We start from the raw sequence: 20,722 nt of genomic DNA on the forward strand, positions 1-20,722 counted from the left end.
AGTTCACAGTCCTTCTGTCCAAACAAGAATTCTTGACCTTCCTCCTGGCTTCCTATCCCCAATCATTTCTTCCTTTCGACTTCCCCAGATGGTCCTTCCAGCCCCCCGGGCACCATTTTTCTTTTTCTTTTTTTTTTTTTAATTTATTTTTTATTGGTGTTCAATTTGCCAATGTATAGAATAATACCCAGTGCTCATCCCGTCAAGTGCCCCCCTCAGTGCCCATCACCCATTCACCCCCACCCCCCGCCCTCCTCCCCTTCCACCACCCCTAGTTCGTTTCCCAGAGTTAGGAGTCTTTATGTTCTGTCTCCCTTTCTGATATTTCCCACACATTTCTTTTCCTTTCCCTTCTATTCCCTTTCACTATTATTTATATTTCCTAAATGAATGAGAACATACACTGTTTGTCCTTCTCCGATTGACTTATTTCCCTCAGCATAATACCCTCCAGTTCCATCCACGTTGAAGCAAATGGTGGGTATTTGTCATTTCTAATGGCCGAGTCATATCCCACTGTATCTAGAGACCACATCTTCTTTATCCATTCTTCTTTTGATGGACACTGAGGCTCCTTCCACAGTTTGGCTATTGTGGACATTGCTGCTCTAAATATCGGGGTGCAGGTGTCCTGGCGTTTCATTGCATCTGTATATTTGGGGTAAATCCCCAGCAACCGGGCACCATTTTTCATCTGCTTTTCTTTGCTCCTGTGTTCACTCCAGCCCGGGGCCCTGCCCTCTCCAGTTCTGCTCCACATCTCCAGATCTGTCCAGTTCAGTGGCATCTTCACAGAAGCTACTGCAGCTCATCCACATGCTCCGCTTTCTTCTCAGTGTCCACTCTGGATACCAGGCTGGAGCTTCCTTCTGACATGAGCCCTGGCCTGTGCCAGTGTCTGCAGTGTGATCCCATGGAGGGGTGTCCTTTGTGTGTGGTATAGAGTGCAGGCTCTTTGCCACATCTCAGTGTTTGCCTGGTGCCTCTATTTCCCACCTTCTTAAGTGTCCCACGTCCAGCCTGCTTTGACCACAGGTGCATCCTGTCTGCAGGGCCTTCCCTCCACCTTTCTTGACTCCCCACTGCCATTCTGTGTTTCCTCCTTAGGCCACAGGGCTCAGGACTGGTCAGCACAAGAGCTGCCCTTTACAGGGCTGTGTACCTGGCACACAGGGGATCCTTGGTCAAAATTTATCCATAAATGAAGCAAAGTGCAAGTGAGTGTGGAGGTGGATAGAGTGTGTTTCCTTAGTTTCTGATCCCTGGTGCGCAAGCAAGACTCTAATATGTACTGGACTTGAGATCCAGAAATGCCTCCTTCTCTCATACCACTCATGACAAACCTGCTTCCTTCTCTTGCCCCCTTGCAGTTTTGTTTTTTATAGACTCAGCGCCAGGGGCAGAGTCCTGCAATGAATGGGAATGAATTAATTAGCGCACTGACTGATGCCTTTAGTCCTTTGTTTCTCATTTTCTTAACTCAGATTTTATTTCATCTGTGGTCGCCTAGACTCCTCTGCTCCGCCCACAAGCCCCAAGTAATGACTTAGTGCCTCAGATGTTTTCAGAATAGTAACGTCTCAGCACCTCTTTGAATATTTTGGCTTTTATTAATAACACGCAACACGTTTCACATTCTTTCCATGTAAGAAGTCTTATTAATGTAAATTTGTGCCCATGGAATTTTTTTTCCCCTTAGGATATTTATTTAGCTTGAAGAAAGGCCGAGGAACCAGGGACCCGCAGGAATTTGTTTTTTTCTTCATAGTCTCTCTCTTTTTTTTTTTTTTAAGATTTTATTTTTATTTATTCATGAGAACCCCCCCCCCCCCCCAAACACACACAGAGGGAAGAGGGAGAGAGAGAGAGGCAGAGACACAGGCAGAGGGAGAAGCAGGCCCCATGCAGGGAGCCTGATGTGGGACTCAATGCTGGGACTCCAGGATCATGCCCTGGGCGGAAGGCAGGCGCTAAACCGCTGAGCCACCCGGGCTGCCCTATAGTCTCTGTTTTTGATTCCTTGTGCAGCCCCTTTATTTGAAAACCACTGTTTCTCAAGGGTGCTGATGACCCATGCACATGCATGTGATGTGTGTGTCCGTAGAATTGACAGCCTGCTTGATAGAGAGAGTCTATTTTAGGGTTGTGGTTGATGCTTTGTTTGATTTTATTGAGAGATCCGTGCAACAAACGTGTAACAAATAAGTACCGGTCTAGTTCTCCCCACTCAGCCGTTTGTGTGTGTGACATTTGCCACCGTGATGTTGTGATTTGTAAGAAATGCATGTTTGCTCTTCATCCCTGGCACTGAGCTCCTAAAACCCTTGGAATTTCCTCAGTGATAAGAGAGACAAAGGTGGCTTTTGTTATGTGAAAGAGGTGACTTTGGACAACACCCTGGGGCCCGGCTGGTTGCCAAGGGAACCAATCCTGTAATTGGGAGATTGGAATTCTTGGCCCCACAGTAGATAGGCAGCCGGCCGGCAGGGAGGGCAGAGGGGCTGGAGGCTGAGTTAATCCTGTGGCCAGTGATTTAATCATCCTTGCCTACGTGATGAAGCCTCCATGATACCACAGAAGGACAGAATAGGGGAGCTTCCAGGATGGTGAATTTGGGGAGATTTGGGAAGAGTGGTAGACCTGGAGCAGGCTCGGAAGCTTCTCCTGCATCTCTTCCATCCGGCTGTTCCTGAGTTATGTCTCTATGATAACCCGGCGATCCCCTGAGTAACATGTTGCCCTGAGCTCTGTGAGGCCCTCCGCCAGCTTAATGGAACCCAAGGAGGAGTCTTTGGAACCTCTGCCTTATAGCAGCTCTATCAGAAGCACAGGACCTGGACTTGTGATGGGCATCTGAAGTGCATGCATTGAGGGGCGTGTTGTAGGGCTTAACCCTTACCCTGTGGGATCGCCTGTTGTCTCCAGGTGTATACAGTGTCAGAACTGAGTTAAATCGTAGGACACCCAGCTGGTGTCACAGAACGACTTGGTGGCTTGGGGGAAAAAGAACAACACGTGTTGGAATTGGCAGCAGGATGATGAACTTTAAATCCTAACTTTTATGTGCTTATCTATATCCCAGCCTCTCCACGGACGAAATTACAACTCATCTGGCACCCAGGTGGTAGACTCTGAGATCAGCCTGCATCTCCTGATCTCCAGCCGTACTGTCTTGGGGATTGACACATTCCACTTGGCTGGATGCTGAAAGTTCTCTTTCCTTTCTTACCTTGGACTCTGGATGGGCCCTGTTCTAATCTCCCCCATTGTGAATTATCTCCGACGCCTTTGGAGGGTGAAATTAGGTTGCTTTGGGACATGGCGGATGCATTGTTCTCAAGAGCTGAGAAGGGATCCGTGTAGATTATTACCCAGGCTGTGGAGCAATAGGAGTGGGTATAGAATATATGTAAAGAATGGGTGCATACTAATTGGTGTGTGCGTGTGTTGCGTGAGTGCATGCACGGCCTTAATGCATTTGAGTGGTAGGGACATAGGGTTTTGCATATTTTCCTGTCTTTTCAAAGGAGTTCAACAAAGTAGTGGAAAATGGTAATGCTCTGACTTGGAAAACTTTGACCATTTGGGGACTTTACAAGGGCTCAGGGCTGCCCCGACAACATTCTGGAACACGTTTTCTGGTGAGTTCCACCTAAATATGCTACTCATCCCATTCCAGAGAAATCCAGAACATCACCAGCTTACTACATAGAGAGGTTCATTGTAAAAGCTCAGCACTCTGGTGTTATTTGGACCTTAGGCGATACTACCCCACCAGAGTGCTGACGTCGTTGTTGGAGTCCACGCTCCCCCATGAAAGCAGAGTGTGGCCGCCATATGCATTTGAAATACTCAGCATTTATATGGAGGCGTCACGGGAAGGAATGTTCCTGCCATATTAATCGAGAAATGGAGCATGTGGCTGAAAGAAAACCCTCCTCTGGGCTTTAAGTGATAGAAAGAGTATAGCTAGCTAGTGAGTCATGTAACCGTAAAAGATTTCTCCAGGAAATGACCATAGCAACGAAAAACCCCAAAACACTGTTCCTGCTTCCTGTATCCGTTCATGCCTCAGTACTGCCAGTCTTGAGCCTTCTGAGCTACAAGAGACGAGAAGGGGAAGCAAGACACAGAAATCAGAGCTTTCAGTAAGTGAAAACAGGGGCCTCCTACGAGCCCCGGGGTTGCCTTGCTCGTAGCAGCTGGGAGAGAGCACGGCATTTGTGCAAAGCCCTCGTGCGGGTACGTGCCTTCCCGAATGGCATGCTCACCGCAAAGGCTCTGCACGTTTCCACTGCTTTTGTGCGTACAACCCGGGTTTTGCCAGCCCGTAAACACGGTGATGGACAAACTAAGCATTCTTTCTTAAAATGCTTTCCTTGGACATAGCCGAGTTTTTCTTTTCTGCGATTGGGATTTTTTGTCCTCTCTCGCGTCCCGTGTCACAGTGTCCTGACCTCTGCATATTATCCCTTTATGATTTCCCCTTGAGTTAGTCTTCATGTCATGGCAAACTGTGTCCCCCAGTGCTTTGTCTTTATTTTACTTTATTGGGATGGCCCATCCCAGCAGGTGAGACCCTCTGGTACAGCAGGTGCCCTGAGCATCCTCCTGCAAGGATGGATGGACGGTTCTCTGGGGCGTAAGTGTACTTCTGGTGAAGCCCGGATGGACGCAGCTCATGGGGAGTCAGCTCTGCAGGGAGGCACCAGACTGTCCTGATCCCAGAAGCCTTGCGGCGTTGACAGCATAGTGTGGCCGTGGTTAACATCGACCTGGGCACCCCCCATCCTGTGGGGTGGCTTTCACGGGGGCTCGTCTCATAGCCGGGATGGTACCAAGTGCGAACTTGTGCTTCCTACATCTTCTCAGAAACGCAGCCCGTGCTTCCAAAGCTCGTTTCTCTTCTCCCCACGTCTCCTCGACGAGAAAACATTCTTCCTCCATCACTGCCGATCCCCCTACGGGTTTGTTTCATTTCCTTCAGCCAAGACTTCTCCAATACAGACGGGACCTGGCGTCTTTTGTCCCCCCCTCCACCCCCTGCCTTCCCCATCACCACCTCTCCTTCCAGTAACAGAGCTCGGGAACGCCTTCGTAAGGAGGATGCGCTTCTTCTGACTCTCTCGGGAAGTCTCCTATCCATCACTGCTTAGAAATCTTACGTTGGACATTTTTACTGGCCACCTTTTCCCGGCAGGTGTTTGGGAGGCATGGTGTTCACCTACTGTACGTTTTTTGTCTTCATTACAGTGCTGGGTGGCCGAACTGGGTGTGATCCCCTAAAGATGTGTCCAGTGTGTATGAGTTTGCTTTGGCTGCCAAGACAAATCCCACATCAGGGGCCTTAAACAACACACATGCCCCATAGTCCTGGAGGTCGGGAGCCTGAGATCCAGGCAGGGCCGAGGCTGGTTCCCCCTGAGGCCTTCTGGCATGGAGACCCCATGTTCTCCCCGTGTCCTCACGTGATCGTCCCTCTGTGCGAGTTTGTGTCTTCATCTCCTCTTCCTATAAGGACCCCACTCCTATGTGATCAGAACCCACCCTACTGACCTCATTGTACCTTAATCCCTTTTTTCAAACACCTTTTCTCCTAATATAATCCCATTGTGAAATCCTGGGGGTTCGGGCTTCCACATACGATCTTGGGGGACCCAATTCATCCTCTTGGCCAACGTGTTATGAAAACATGGTATTTACTTTTGTCCGTTCTGAGACCTTGGTGCATTTTCCAGGATACCTACACCCTGACGGGTATCTACACGCATGTTAACATCCACCTGAACCGTAACGTGTGCCTAGACGCAAATCTTTTTATTTTTTTATTTTTAAATTTTATTTATTTATTTTTTCTTTTTTTTATAATTATTTATTTATTTATTTATTTACTATTTATATGTGTGAGAGAGAACCCAAGAGGGGTTGAGGGGTGGAGGCAGAAGCAGACTCCCCGCTGAGCAGGGAGCCCGATGTGGGACTCGATCCCAGGACTCTGGGATCATGACCTGAGCTGAAGGCAGATGCTCAACCACTGAGCCACCCAGCTGTCCCTCTACCTAGAAACCCAGCTGCCCCTGAACGTGTGTCTATACACGTCACAGCCCATCTGTTCACATCTATGTCTCGCAGGTTTTAACATCCGCCCATCTGTGTATTTGGCACCCGTTCCTCCGAATGAGCATCTTCCCGTCTGTGTACGCGACACCCGTCATGCCCCCCTTACCCACGCTGTGCCCTGTGTCTAGCTGACGCCCGTTGGTGTGGCTCCCCGGCTCAGCTCTCCCCACCCCCCGCGCTGCTGTCCCGCAGGTTCTGGACGTGCCACGACGAGCGCTTCCTCTACATGCTGATGGAGTTCGTGCCGGGCGGCGAGCTCTTCAGCTACCTGCGCAACCGCGGCCGCTTCTCCAGCAGCACGGGGCTCTTCTACTCGGCGGAGATCATCTGTGCCATTGAGTACCTGCACTCCAAGGAAATTGTCTACAGGGACTTGAAGCCCGAGAACATTCTGCTGGACAGGGAGGGTCACATCAAGCTCACCGACTTCGGCTTCGCCAAGAAATTGGTAGACAAGTAAGTGGTCACTGCCTCCCGCCCCCCGCTGCCGCCGTGTCCGGCAGCCACCCTTCGGCCCCCTGTTCCCGCCAGTTGGGTTGTTTGGGGATTCCATGTGGAAGTGGGGTCGTGCCCTGTTTGACTTTCCGTGCCCGACTTCTCTTCCTTGACATAATGGCCTCAAGGTCCATCCAGGTTGTCACAGATGGCGCGATCTGCTCTTTCAAGGACGAACGAGATAGCCCATTGCACGTAGAGACCACATTCTCTATCCGTTCATCTGTCAGTGGACACCCGGGTGGGAATATGGGGAGGCAAGTATGTATTTAAGGTAGCGTCTTCGTTTTCTTTCCATAAATACCCAGATGTGGAGTTGCTGGGTTGTAGGGTAGCTCTATTTTTAACTCTTTTGAGGAACCTCTACACTTTTCTCCAGAGCGGCTGCACCAGCGTGCATTCCCACCAGCCGCGCACGAGGGCTCCCCTTTCTGCACATCCTCGCCAACACCTCTTACGTCTTGCCTTTTCATTACTAGCCGCCAACAGGTGTGCGGTGGTATATCTCCCGTTACTTACTCTTTTTTTATCAGGATTATACGTGTGTGTATATTGTGCATCAAGAAGCTCTCTCCTCTTCCCCTCAGCTCATTTCCTCTCTTAGCTGAAAACCACTTATAATACGCAGGTCAGACTGTTCTGTTTTTTGGATCCAACTCCTGGGGCAGCTTCCAAAATTTTGCTTGTCCCCTATGAATCCTCATGCATTATACTTTTTTTTTTTTTAAAGATTTTATTTATTTAAGAGAAAGAACAAGAGTTAGAGAGCACAAGCAGGACGCAGTTGCAGGAGGAGAGGGAGAAGCAGGGAGCCCGATGCGAGACTTGATCCCAGGACCCTGAGGTCATGACCTGAGCTCAAGGCAAATGCTTCATCGACAGAACCCCTGGGCGCCCCATGCTTTAAGCTTTTGAGAGCTTCCTTTCTGTCATTCATTTTGCCTTTTGGGAGGGGGTGGAGGTGCATATGATCAGTTCATCATCTTTGACAAGAAGGGATGATGCACAAGGTCACCTTGGGGTCTTTTGAAAATGACTTTGTATCTTGGTTTTTATTTCTGACAGTAACCAAACAAGGAGAAAGTCCTCTGGCTGAGCAAGTAGATAATCAGTTCCAGTGTTTTTCAGTGGAAATGAAGGCATGGGATATCCGCTGTGCCGAGTATTTATGGGTCAGCTGAGTTCTGTCCTTAGGTCTCTAATGGCCCACTCACCGGAACAAACATTCTCAGCCTCCTTTGCACCGGCATCGATCTCATCAAGAGCAGCCCTATAAAATGAAATCCTAATGGAGTTGGGCGTAAAACGCCTTTTTAGCGTACTCCGCCCGATGGTCGAGAGTGCCTCATTTCCCTGGGAAAACATTTACAGCCAATATGTGCAATTATGCGATATATAATGTATAAAAATACAGCATCCAGCTTCCGTGAGGCTGGTGTGCTTGCACAGCTGGTGTGTGTTGATGTTCGTGGGTCTTTCAGGGCCGCGGTTTACAAGGAGCATATTCCCTCCATTAGGAACAATGCAGCCCTTACATAGAGAATACAGGGAAACCATAATATTTTCAATCCCATTCATATAAGCCAGAAGTCCTGCTTCTCTTGGTGTCTAAAGATTCGCTTTTGAATATAATTCTAGATTTTTTTTAAAAGATTTTATTTATTTGTTCATGAGAGACACAGAGAGAAAGGCACAGACACAGGCAGAGGGAGAAGCAGGCTCCCTATGGGGAACCTGATGTGGGACTCGATCCCAGGACCGTGGGGTCACACCCTGAGCCAAAGGCAGACCCTCTGCTGCTGAGCCACCCAGGCATCCCTAAGCATCTAACTCTTGATCTCAGCTTTGGTCTTGGTCTCAGGGTCGTGAGTTTGAGCCCCACGCTGGGTATAGAGATTACTTAAAAATAAGAACTTAAAAGAGAAAGACAATACACTTGTGTTGTTCCATTTCTTGATAATGTGGGATTGGCTCACATGATAATTCTATTCCTTGTATTATGGAAACATCTGCATTTATGAGAAACTTGATTGTGCGGAGGATGCAGTTTTGCAGTAAAGGATTCTTCTCTGACAGTTATTAAGAAAGGGGCCATCCCAGGAACACTTTGTGATGCAGTTAAATTCAATCTGATTTTCCCTTATATAATTCTATGTCATATCTAAGAATAAAGCACATAAAAATGAAGTACTTTCACATAGACCTATGAAGACCCTATTAACACAGAATAATTGGTTTATAACATGGAGGCTGCCCCCTATTGACAGCATGTGGTATATGGTACATTTACTTTTCTTTTTTTTTTTTGTCTATTTATTTATTTATAAAAAGGATTTTATTTATTTATTCATGAGAGACACAGAGAGAGAGAGGCAGAGACACAGGCAGAGGGAGAAGCAGGCTCCATGCAGGAAGCCCGATGTGGGACTCGATCCCAGGACCCAGAATCATGCCCTGAGTCGAAGGCAGATGCTCAACCACTGAGCCACTCAGGCGTCCCTTCTAAGTCATTTTATTTGGAAGTCTGATTCAAGCCAACTACACATCAAATATTCCACAAATTCACTTGATTTTAAGTTTGGGTAGCCATGTTCTTCTGCCGTTAACGCAGCAGATTAAATGCATGTTGGTGACTTTCTACATCAAGCAATTAACATACGATGTGGAATTTTGGAAAAAAAGGCCTCATTACCATCATGGTATGTTGCTTCTAAAAATTTTTTTCATTTCATTTTATTTTTTGATACGTTGCTTTTTCAAAGATGTTTATGTTTTTAGTCATGGGCTTAGATTGCAAAATCCTTTCTCCCCCTTTATTTTTTTCTACGTGTGTTTGTTGGTTTGCTGGATGAGGTATTTCCCTTCTGGGCCAGCTCTGGTGATGTGGTGCTCATGGTCTGTCTTCCGGTTCAGTATTCAGACAGCTGACCTGACTTTTGCTCAAATATGGAAAGAAATGTCCCCAGGGATCACCAAAAGACATGGAACCAAACAGAGTTTCATCCCCAATAATGTTTTGGAACATGTAATTCAGGAAAGCATGTTTCTTCTATTTTTTTTTTTTTTTTTTTTTTTTTTTTTACGGCGTGGCTTACAGTGAGGTGCTGCGAAATTCTTCCTAACGTACGAATCGAATTGTATGCTCGCTGGCTCACGGTGACTGCAGTTTTCATGCTTTCCCTCGGTTCTCAATAATGGATGGATTTTTCCTCTTCTAACGTAATCTTACGGAACTCTTGTGTAATTACAGTGATATTTCCTTTCATTGTATGAAAGTGACTGGCACACACACATTCTGTTATGCAGGTAGACTGTGTAACAGAATAAGGGACATGCTAGGATCCTTTTTTTTTTTTTTTAAGATTTTATGTATTTTGGAGAGAGAGGACAGGCATGAACAGGGGAGGGGCAGAGAAAGAAGCAGACTCCCTTCTGAGCAGGGATCCCGATGGGGCACTTGATTCTAGGACCCTGAGATCATGAATTGAGCCGAAGGCAGACGCTTAACCAACTGAGCCACCCGGGTGCCCCTAGGATTATTATTTTTCATTTTCTAAAATGATTAAAACAAAAATACCAATACATTTCATTTAGTTATTCTATTTCAGTTTTTAAAATTTAAATGTAACATTGAATACTGTCCTTTGGATTTTCGTGCCTAGCCTCTTGCTAGGGATAAATAACATTGTAGCCAATTTTTTGCAATTGTTACTTAATATTCCCAAACAGCCACAAAAGCAGAGAGAAGAATTTACCTTAAAGCCCAGATTCAGTAGGCATCAAAGCTTTGTCACCTCACTTGACTTTTTGCCTCTCCCACATTTTTGTTCCTTGTATTATTTTTATTTTTTTCCCTTGTATTATTTTTATTTTTATTTTTATTTATTTTTTTTCCCTTGTATTATTTTTAAAGCAAGTGCATACCACGCTCTCTCTAACAAATAATGATTTAAAAATAAAATAACATCTGTGCCATTATCACATCTTACAGAATAAAAGGAAAAATTTTTTAAGATCATTGAAGACCCAGTGAATATTCAGATTTCCCCCATGTCTGAAAAATGTCTTTTTCTTCCCTGTAAAGCTTATCTTTGCTTGCTTTATTTATTTATTTATTTATTTATTTATTTATTTATTTATTTTTATGAATTATTCTTTGCTTTAAAATGGGAAATTTCGGGGTGCCTGCCTGGCTCAGCTGGAAGAGTGCAGCCCTTGAACTCAGGGTCATGAGTTTGAGCCTCTTGTTGGATATAGAGATTACTTTAAAAAAGAGATAAACTTAAAAAAAATTAAAAAGTAAAATGGCAGATTTTGTGTTCTGTGAATTTTGTCTCAATTAAAAAAGCAACAGGGGCACCAGGGTGGCTCAGCGGTTGAGCATCTGCCTTTGGTTCAGGGTGTATTCTGGGATCGAGTCCCGCATCAGGCTCCCTGCATGGAGCCTGCTGCTCCCTCTGCCTGTGTCTCCGCCTCTCTCTCTGTGTCTCTCGTGAATAAATAAATAAAATCTTAAAAATAAATAAATAATTAAATAAGCAACAATGGCCCCTTCAAGCTGCCCTCTGTACCGTTTTGCCAGAATCTCACTGGCTTGGAGAATGTCCTTGCTTTCATTGACTAGAGAAAAGTCCCCCGGATCCCTGTTCACGTCTCCTCTCTACCCTGCTGTCAGCCACTTCTTTAAGGAACTCTGGACCCTTTTGGTGGGAAATAGTAATTTAAAAACTCCCCCCACCCCAGGGATACCCTTTGCTGTGGGGGTTTCATTGCTTCTAAGAGAATTCTGCGGGGGGGACAGAATTAAAAATACACATTTTTATTTTCAACAGAAGAGCAAACAATGACTCCAGACCTTACTAGTTGTATTTAAGACCATGAGTTCTTACGTATCTTTTGTGAATTATTCTTGTACCTCTTTGCTTACCCTAAAGCTCTCACCTACCTATTGCACTGATTCGCAGCAGCAAGTGCTTGCTGTGCTGCACGCAGCTGATCTGGGTACGTGACCCTGGAGTTGAAATGATCTGGCCTGAGGTGTGGGTTGCAATGTGTTAACCTGTTAGAAAACCCGCCAGAGGTGAAGCTCAGCTTAAACTGTGAAACTGGTGAGGGCCTCTGTTTCAGGGAAATGAAAACTGAAACTATAAAAGCTTGAGTGTTAGATGAAAGCCTGGCTTTGAAATCCATCCCTCTCTCTAGTTCTTTTCTCTATACCAGGACTCAGCAAACAGAGGCCCTTGAGATCTGGCCCACCGCTTGTGGTTTTATAAATAAAGTTTTATTAGAAAATGTTCGCATAGTTTGTTTACGTCTTGTCTACAGCAGCTCTCATGCTACAGGAGCAGAGTCCTGTGTCTGCAGCAGAGACCAGATGTCCAGAGACAATATGTAAATGAATGAATTGCGGCAGTGTGCCAATAAAACTTTATTTATAAAATAAGTGAGGGGATAAATAAATAAATAAATAAATAAGTGAGGGTCTTAGGAGTACGTAGACCAAGAGTGTGGTGCTTGGCAATGCATACCTTTAAAAAAAAACTCAATTCAATTTAATGAACATACAGTATATTTTTAGTTTCAGGGGTAGAATTTAGTGATTCAGCAGTTGCGTATAACCGGCAGCGCTCATCACATCATGTGCCCTCCTTCTTGCCCATCACCCAGGCACCCCATCCCTCCACTCCCCTCCCCTCCAGCGACCCTCAGTTTGTTCCCTAGAGCTAAGAGACCCTCATGGTTTGCCTCCTTCTCTGGTTTCACCCTAGTTTATTTTCCCTTCCCCTACGTTCATCTGTTTTCTTTCTCAAATTCCACATCTGAGTGGAATCATATGGTATTTGTCTTTCCTGACTGATGTATTTCACTTAGCAGAACACCTTCTGTTGCATCCATGTCATTGCAAATGGCAAGATTTCATTCTTTTCGATGGCTGAGTAATATTGCATTGCATATATAGACCGCATCTTCTTTATCCATTTGTCTATCAGTGGGCATCTGGGCTCTTTCCATACTTTGGCTGTTGTGGACAGCAGTGCATACCTCTTTTTTAAAAAATTTTATTTATTTATTCATGAGAGAGAGAGAGAGAAAGAGGCAGAGACACAGGCAGAGGGAGAAGCAGGCTCCATGCAGGGAGCCCGATGTGGGGTGTGGGACTAGATCCCAGGTCTCCAGGATCATGCCCTGGACTGAAGGCGGCACTAAACTGCTGAGGCCCCGGGCTGCCCCAGTGCATACCTCTTAATACCAATTTACTTTCTACACAATGAAATTATATTATCTTTTCAATATATTCTCCACCTGGCCATTTCCACAGAAAGTTTACTGACCCCTGAACTAAGACCATGTGCTGTGTGAGCTGGTTAAAACTGACCAGAAGGTATAGTCATACCGTGGATGGTTGTTCAGCTGCAAAAAATAAGAAAACCACAGCATCACTGAACCTTGAGAGCAATTACCATGACTGAAAGGAGCCAGACCCAGTTGAATTCACATATACCAGGTACCTGATGTACTCAAATTGTGGAGTCAGAAGTAGAATAGAAGTAGCCAGGGCCATTTCGCCATGCTGTCCTCAACGCAGCCTGTCTGCTTGTGCTTTGCAACAGTGTTCGTCGACCCCACACCTTCATTTTCGCCCTCAGCCTCTATTAATGGAAGTCCCTTAGAGGAGGGATTAGGAGTGAAGAGAGGAGCCATCAGTGAAGTGAGAATTGTTCCCACTCTGTAGTATTGTAAGAATGGGTGGATCTGCTCATTGGGAAGTACATCCTTAGAAGAGTTCCTGGCACATAGTAAGCATTGAGTAGACATAAGGTGCTTCCGACTTTATCCTCTCCATCATCACTATCAACCATCAGCACCACCATCACCAACCTAACGAGCATAATCACCATCATCACCATCCTCACCATCCTCACCATTACCGTCACCACCGCCATCACCATCATGATCACCATCATCACCATCACCACCATCACCACCATCAGCACTGTCATCGCCAGCATCACCATTACCAGCATCACCATCATCACCACCATCACCACTGCTATGGGCTGAATTACGTCCCTCCAAAATTCCTGTGTTGAAGCTTCAACCCTCCCAAGGTGACCGTATTTGGAGATAGTGCTTTTGAGAGGTAATTGAGGTTCAATGAGGTCAGGAGCCTGGGGTTCTAATCTGAGAGGATTGACAACCTTATAGGCAGTTGATTTGTCACAGGTCTGGGGGCTGGAAGTCCAAGGTCTACGTGCCGGGCAGCTTGGGTCCTGGATGAGGATTCCTGCTGATCTTTGGATGGCCTCGCAGTGTGGAGAGAGGTCTCTGTCCCCTGTCTCCTTACAGGGACACCAGTTACTGGGTTAGCATCTTGACCCAATATGACGTCATCTTAATTACATCTGTGAGACCCTGTTTCCGAATGAGATCACATTCTTAGGCTCTGGGGTTTAGGACTTTTGGAGGAACACAGTTCACCGCTGGACAGACGCCCCAGGAGGCAATGGGAGGTTCAGAACACACGAGCATGTGGACATCGGTCCCTTGCAGAGTCCCGTCCCTCTGTGGTTCATGCGGTCTCCTACCCCGTCACGGTGGTGCTGGTAGCAGTGAGCAGACTGGTGTCACCTGGCCTGCTCTCGTGAGCTGAGTGAGCAGGAGGAGATAAGACCGGCAGCATGGATAATTCACAGGCTGCGCCGCGGGCTCTGCGTAACGCCCGGGGCTGGTCGTCTCATCTTCCCGTGTCTGCCGCAGCCCGAAGCCCTGTAGCCACCCACACCTCGCTGCACGTCCACGCAGCACTGGGGGCCGTTTGCAGGAAGGAAGACGCATCGGGCTACCCGACGCAGCTTAGGAACTGGAACGTCGTAACAGCCTTCCGCCTGTGCCCCTGACCCGAGGACGGGGCTTGAAAGACTCACCTTTCCAAACGCAAGTGGAGACCTGATGTACCTGATGCCTACGGTGACCCGCGGCCACCTCCACCTGCTTCTAATAGGAGCTGGGAACTCGATTTCCAGCCAGCTTCAGGCAACCCTGGGCGCGCCACCGGCCGGGGACTCCCGCATGAAGGGCCCCCCTCAGTTGGCAAGATGGGCGCAGGTGGCCTGCAGGTGTGCCCAGGGTGTCTGGTGCCAAGTGGAGAACCGCACGTGACACTCCCTGGCGGGAGAGCCCCAACCGCACGCAGCTGTCTCTCTCTGGTCACAATTTCCCAGGCCCTTTCCAAACCCAGCCTCTGCCCAGCCCCTGCTGAGATCCCGCTTGCCTTCCCGCCACCTTATCAGACGCTTCTTGCATCTCTCTTCCTTGGAGGACACCCCTCTGCGCCCGGTCTCCTCGGTCTCTGCACTTTTTATAAAGATTGTTGCAAAAGGTACTTGGTATAAAATTGACCGTCTTCACCGTTTTCAGGCACACGGTTCACTAGACGCACCATCCACCTGCAGAACTCGGCATCCTCCCCAAGCGACGCTCTGTCCCTGTTCAGTGGCCTCCCCAGCCCCTGGCGCTGCCACCTGCCCTCTGTCTCTGCCTTTCGCTGCTCTGGGGGCTCCATACATGTGACATCATACAGTGTTTGTCTTCCTGGGTCTGGCTTCAGTCACTCAGCATCGTGTCCTCGAGGTTCACCCATATGGTAGCAGGTGTTATGGGGTTTTTGCCTTTTTCAGGCTGAATCATGGTCCATTGTGTGAAGGGACTGCGTTTCCTTTATCCATTCACCCGCTGATGGGCACTTGGGTGGCACCTGCCTCTTGGCCATTGTGAGTCACGCTGGTCTGACCGTGGGTGTGCCAGTAGCTCCTCACCCCCCTGTCTTGGTTTCCTTGCCTCATCCGCTTGCAGTGCCCGAGGGATCCCTGCCCTCCACATCCTCGCCGACGCTCCTGGGTTTTTAACGGCCGTCCCGACGGGTGTGGGGTGGTCTCCACGTTTGACCGTTTCTTTCCTGGTAACCAGGGAGCAAAGCCACAAGGAGGGTCCCAACTTGGCGCTCACGGAAGCCCCGTAGCAGCCTCTCTGTGAGCCGCCGCTGCCCACCTTAGAGACCCGGCGTCCTGTGTCCTTAGAGTGTCAGCGGGCCAGGGCCTGGGCAGTCACTAAAGAGGCCGGCGTGGGGGTCTGTCTGGCCGTCCTCTTGGCCTCCAGGGTTGTATTTCCACATTCCCCGCTGTCGGTTCGCTCACGTTCCATACAGAACGTGTGCGGCCGAGCCCACAGGTGCTCCAAGGGGAGGGGGAGGCATGTGCGTGGTGGCGTGCGCTGTCCATGCCCTTCCCAGGGTCCCGCAGCAGCACCCTGACCAAGGAGCTTCGGGCAACGGTACTCTCCCGCGATTCTCGAAGCCAGAGCTCCGGAATGAGGTGCTTGCAGGGCTCTGGTCCCACAAAGGCTCCCAAGAGAAGGGTCTGCCCTGAGCCTCCGGCCTGGCTTCAGGTCACCTCATGCGGTTCCCAGAGTGTAGACACCATCCCTGTGCCCCCACGGGTCTTCCCTCCGTGCGTGTCCGTGTCCGTATGTGTTTTTTTTTTTTTACCGCACCCATAATGAGGTATGATCGACAAATAAGAATCGTATAGAAGGTATATAGTGTGATTTACTACAGGTCATGGTGGGATGACCACTCCCAAGTGAAGGGACACATCCCATCGTCTCACCTGGCTCCCATTCTTTTCGGACGGTGAGGACACAAAAGGTCTGTCCCCTCGGTAGACTTCAAACGTGAAATAGTCTTATTCCATCTCAGGACTTAGTCATCTCTACCTGGAAGTGTGTACTTTTTTTTTTTTTTTTTTAAGATTTTACTTAATTATTCATGAGAGACACAGAGAGGTAGAGACACAGGCAGAGGGAGAAGCAGGCTCCATGCAGGGGAGCCCGATGTGGGACTCGGTCCCAGGATGTCAGGGTCATGACCTGAGCCAAAGGGAGACGCTCAACCGGTGAACCACTCAGGTGCCCCAACTCTGTACCTTTTTTTTTTTTTTAATATTTTATACAAATGAGTTTTCATAGCAAACCCCTCCATGCTGAGGCATGTACACCAGGAGAAAATGAAGACACTCGGTCTTGCGTTTTTCCATAGAGCATAAAATTTGGAGATCTCAGCAGAAACGTGACACATCTGTGAATTTTGATTAAACGTGGTGCCTCTTTTTCGGTATAAGGAGAATTCCCTTACGAGGACAAGAGGAAAGGCAGGGCATTTTCACCTGTTGGGGAAAAGATGTGAGAGCGAGCACAGGGAAGGGGTGACCAGAGTAAAACCCGGCACAGCCGACCACGAGAAGCTCCACCATCCAAGCTGGGTCCGGTTTGGGGGGCGCTCAGCATCCCCTACTTGCAGCCTGCTGTCTTCTAGGCTACAAGCTACCTTTTGGGCAAGTCTCCGCTCCTCTGCAGAGACAACCCTCCAAAAGCCCCCTGCCCCCTTGAAACACCAACTATGTCCCTTCACATACGGATTCTAGGAGCCACCGGTGAGATTAAAATGACCAGGAACCCGCAGTATCGCAGCAAACGCCCACGCTTTGCAGGAGCAGGTGGGCAGGACAGCTGGCAGTAGCTTTTTCGCCTTTGCTCCGGAGGACGGGCCTGCCTTGCGCGTGGAGGGGTCCTGTGGGTGGACGCTTGCGTGACTTTCCATGTCGTTTCATAGGAAAGCGGGTCATGCGGCGTTTTTGCGTTGGAGCAACAGTGGTGAGCAGCAGCAACGGCGGGCGGCCGTGAGGGCAAGGACGTGCCTTCGGTTGTTGGGGCTAACGGGTGTTTGTAAGGGCACATGCCCTCCACGTGTGTCCACGGGAGCGGGTGGGCGCCGTGTGGTCACCGATGTCGTCATCATGTTCAGCGCTCCCGGGCCGTGCGCTCGCCAAGCACCGCTAACGTGTGTGCACGCCCTTCTCTGTCCCCAGGACGTGGACCCTCTGTGGAACGCCCGAGTACCTGGCCCCCGAAGTCATCCAGAGCAAAGGCCACGGGAGGGCCGTCGACTGGTGGGCGCTCGGCATCCTGATATTTGAGATGCACTCGGGGTGAGTAGGGCCCCCGTGGAGGATCAGCGTGGGCCTCCGTCCCGTGCTCCTAGAACCGCGTGTTCCCGTGGCACCGGGATCAAACACTCCAGGTGTAGGCACCGCACACGCGGGAAGTTCCTCTCCCAAGCCTCCCCCGCGTAGAGGACGTGGACGTGGGGACTCCTCCTGGCCCTGTGGCAGGAACGCCCTTCTCGGACGGGGCAGCCCACAGGCACCTGCGTGCGAGGGACGCCCGCTGCCTCCTCCTGTCCTCCTGTCCTCCTCCTGTGTGATCTCCTTCAGCTCACTTCTTTCCCGCTGCCGAGCTTGGTAGACGCTCCGAGTTTATCCCCAGTTGCACCCGAAGCCACATTCTCTTCCACACCTGATTCCCTGCAGGGCAAGAGCAGAGGGTTTGCCCAGAAATCTTGCCTTTCAGTTGGAAATAATGATGGAAACAGACCTATTTCTGCACTGAGAGTGTGGCCAGAATGGAGTGTCGTGAAAATGTGTATTTATTTTTCTGTCTATTTATTTATTAACTCTCTACCCGTGCATCTATCATGTTAGCTCTCATCTATGTGTCTGTCGTCTCTTATCACCTCTCTGTATCTATCATATCTGTCCATCCATCTGCCTTTCTCCTTGTCCATCCATTTGTCCATCCATCGATCCTTCTATCCATCCATCCATCACCTACCTACCTACCTATCTGCCCATCCATCCCTCCCTCCCTCCACGCATCCATTGTGTCTATTTATTCTCTCTACTTGTCCATCCATCCATCCATCCTTTCTGTCCATCCATCCATCCATCTATCCACTTATCTACCCATCCACCATCTATCCATCCTTCTATCCATCCATCTACCCACTCACTCACCCATCTATATCATGTATCTATTCTGTCTACATGTCTGTCTATATATTTATCCATCCACCTGTCCATCCATCCATCCATCTATCCCTATATCTACTTAATCACCATCTATCTATCCATCCATCAACCCACTCTCCCATCTATCATATCTATTCTGTCTGTATATTTGTTGATCTGTCTGTATATTTGTTGATCCATCTGCCCATCCATCCATCCAGGCATCCATCATGTGTCTCTCTTGTCTCTACTTGTCTATCCATCCATCCATCCATCCATCCTTTCTATCTACCCATCCATCCACCTATCCCTATATCTATGTACTTATCTACCCATCCACCATCTATCCATCCATCCGTCTATCCATCCATCTACCCAGTCACCCATGTGTCATATATCCTGTCTACATGTCTGTCTATATATTTATCCATCCACCTGTCCATCCATCCATCCATCCATCCATCCATCCATCCATCTATCCCTATATCTACTTATCCACCATCTATCTATCCACCCACCCACTCTCCCATCTATCATATCTATTCTGTGCACCTATCTGTATATTTATTGATCCATCTGTCCATCATCCATCCATCCATCCATGCATCCATCCATCTATCCCTATGTCTACTTATCCACCCATCCACCCACTCCCCCATCTATCTATCATGTATCTATTCTGTCTGCCTAAGTATTTATCCAGATATCCATCCATCTGTCCATTCATCCATCATCTATCTGTTCTCTTGTATTTTCCATTACTCTTAACCCAGAGTGACTGGCAAATCACACGGAACCAGATTTTTCAGTAGACACCCCAGCCCGTGAAATCCCAAGGAGAGCGGAAGGTTAAAATGAATCAGGCATTGTCCATCTATGGAGAAGATACCACAGTTGTGAATATTTATGTGCCCGCATTCAGGCGAGTCCCCTCGCATGCCCAGCAGCACATTTCCCTTCCTTAATGTTATTGACCACTAGAGGTCAGCATTGATTAACGGTAAATCAACCCTGGCGGCCAGGGCTTCGTAGCTGAGGTTCCCTGGCTTTGTTTTCTCGTTTTTTTTTGTTTGTTTGTTTGTTTTTTTGTTTTTTTTTTATTCATGAGAGACACAGAGAGAGACAGGCAGAGACCCAGGCAGAGGGAGAAGCACACTCCATGCAGGGAGCTCGATGTGGGACTCGATCCCAGGTCTCCAGGATCACGCCCTGGGCTGAAGGCGGCGCTAAACCGCTGAGCCACCCGGGCTGCCCTGTTTTCTCGGTATTACTGGGGTACGTTCTAGTAAATATATTCTACATATAGAATAATGTGAGATATTATTACTAAATACAAGTTTGAAAAATAATATTGATAGAATATAACAAAATATTGGAATTAAAATAGAATAAAATCTAATTAAATTAGAGTATAATATTAGGATGGAGTAAATACGTTAGGATTACTTTGTAAAAGCAATTATTAAAATGATTAGAATATTTTTAGGATATAATCCATTCAAATATTAGAATAGGCTGTATAGAACATTAGGAAATAGGATATTTCTAATATTCTACTAGAATTTTAGCACATTTCTTCTAGCAATAGCATTTAAGATAAATAGTATCTAATATATCATGAGGCTCTGTTTCTAGAATAATTGATGATGAATTGTTAAAACTCACTCGCAACCAAAACACCATGACCTGACCTTTGCATTTCTTACGAGGCAGAGCCCCGTGTGTTCACTGGAACGTATTTCCATTTTTGACGTTTCCAGTAGGAGGGGGTCCAGGCTTCCTGGAGGGATTTCTTGAGAGACTCGAGAGCGTGCACGTCCCACAAGCCTAGTCGATCCTTCCTGGGAGTTCCTTGACTCCCTCTCCATTCCTGGCACACTCCGCGGCCCCCTGGACCACTTCTGAATTTCCTTGATGTCCCCTCCAGCTGCTTCCCCTCCTGCCCTTGGGACGTTTCCCTGGCAGCAGCTGGAGGTGTCCTGTACACACACCAACCAGACCGCGGTTGCTGGAGGTGTATAAAAAATAAATGCATCCACATTCAGACCTGTAGTCAGAAGGAAAGCTCTCACGAAGCTCCTGAAAGAGACTTGTGGAGCCCCAGGATTCCCGTGAGAGGGAGCATCACGGCCGTCACGCTTGCAACAGGTGCCCCTGGGACTCTTTCTTACTCTCTGCTCTGCCCCCAACCCTTGCACGGCCTGGCT

General features: G+C 48.0%; 1 protein-coding gene across 2 annotated transcripts in view; it reads left to right on the forward strand.

The window, feature by feature from the left end:
* Positions 1-20,722, forward strand: part of LOC140628361 (cAMP-dependent protein kinase catalytic subunit PRKX) — a 74,492-nt gene that overhangs the window by 35,850 nt on the left and 17,920 nt on the right. The window contains exons 1-3 of one of the 2 annotated variants that reach the window (XM_072817694.1): positions 3,994-4,148; positions 6,313-6,576; positions 17,538-17,657. In XM_072817694.1, the coding sequence (XP_072673795.1) occupies positions 4,012-4,148; positions 6,313-6,576; positions 17,538-17,657 (521 nt within the window). In that variant the 5' untranslated portion in view covers positions 3,994-4,011. Of the gene's footprint in view, positions 1-3,993; positions 4,149-6,312; positions 6,577-17,537; positions 17,658-20,722 lie in introns of those variants that run through there. The other variant, XM_072817692.1, reaches the window with a different exon arrangement.

The sequence above is a fragment of the Canis lupus genome, chromosome X, assembly GCF_048164855.1.
Source record: "Canis lupus baileyi chromosome X, mCanLup2.hap1, whole genome shotgun sequence".
Classification (NCBI taxonomy): domain Eukaryota; kingdom Metazoa; phylum Chordata; class Mammalia; order Carnivora; family Canidae; genus Canis; species Canis lupus.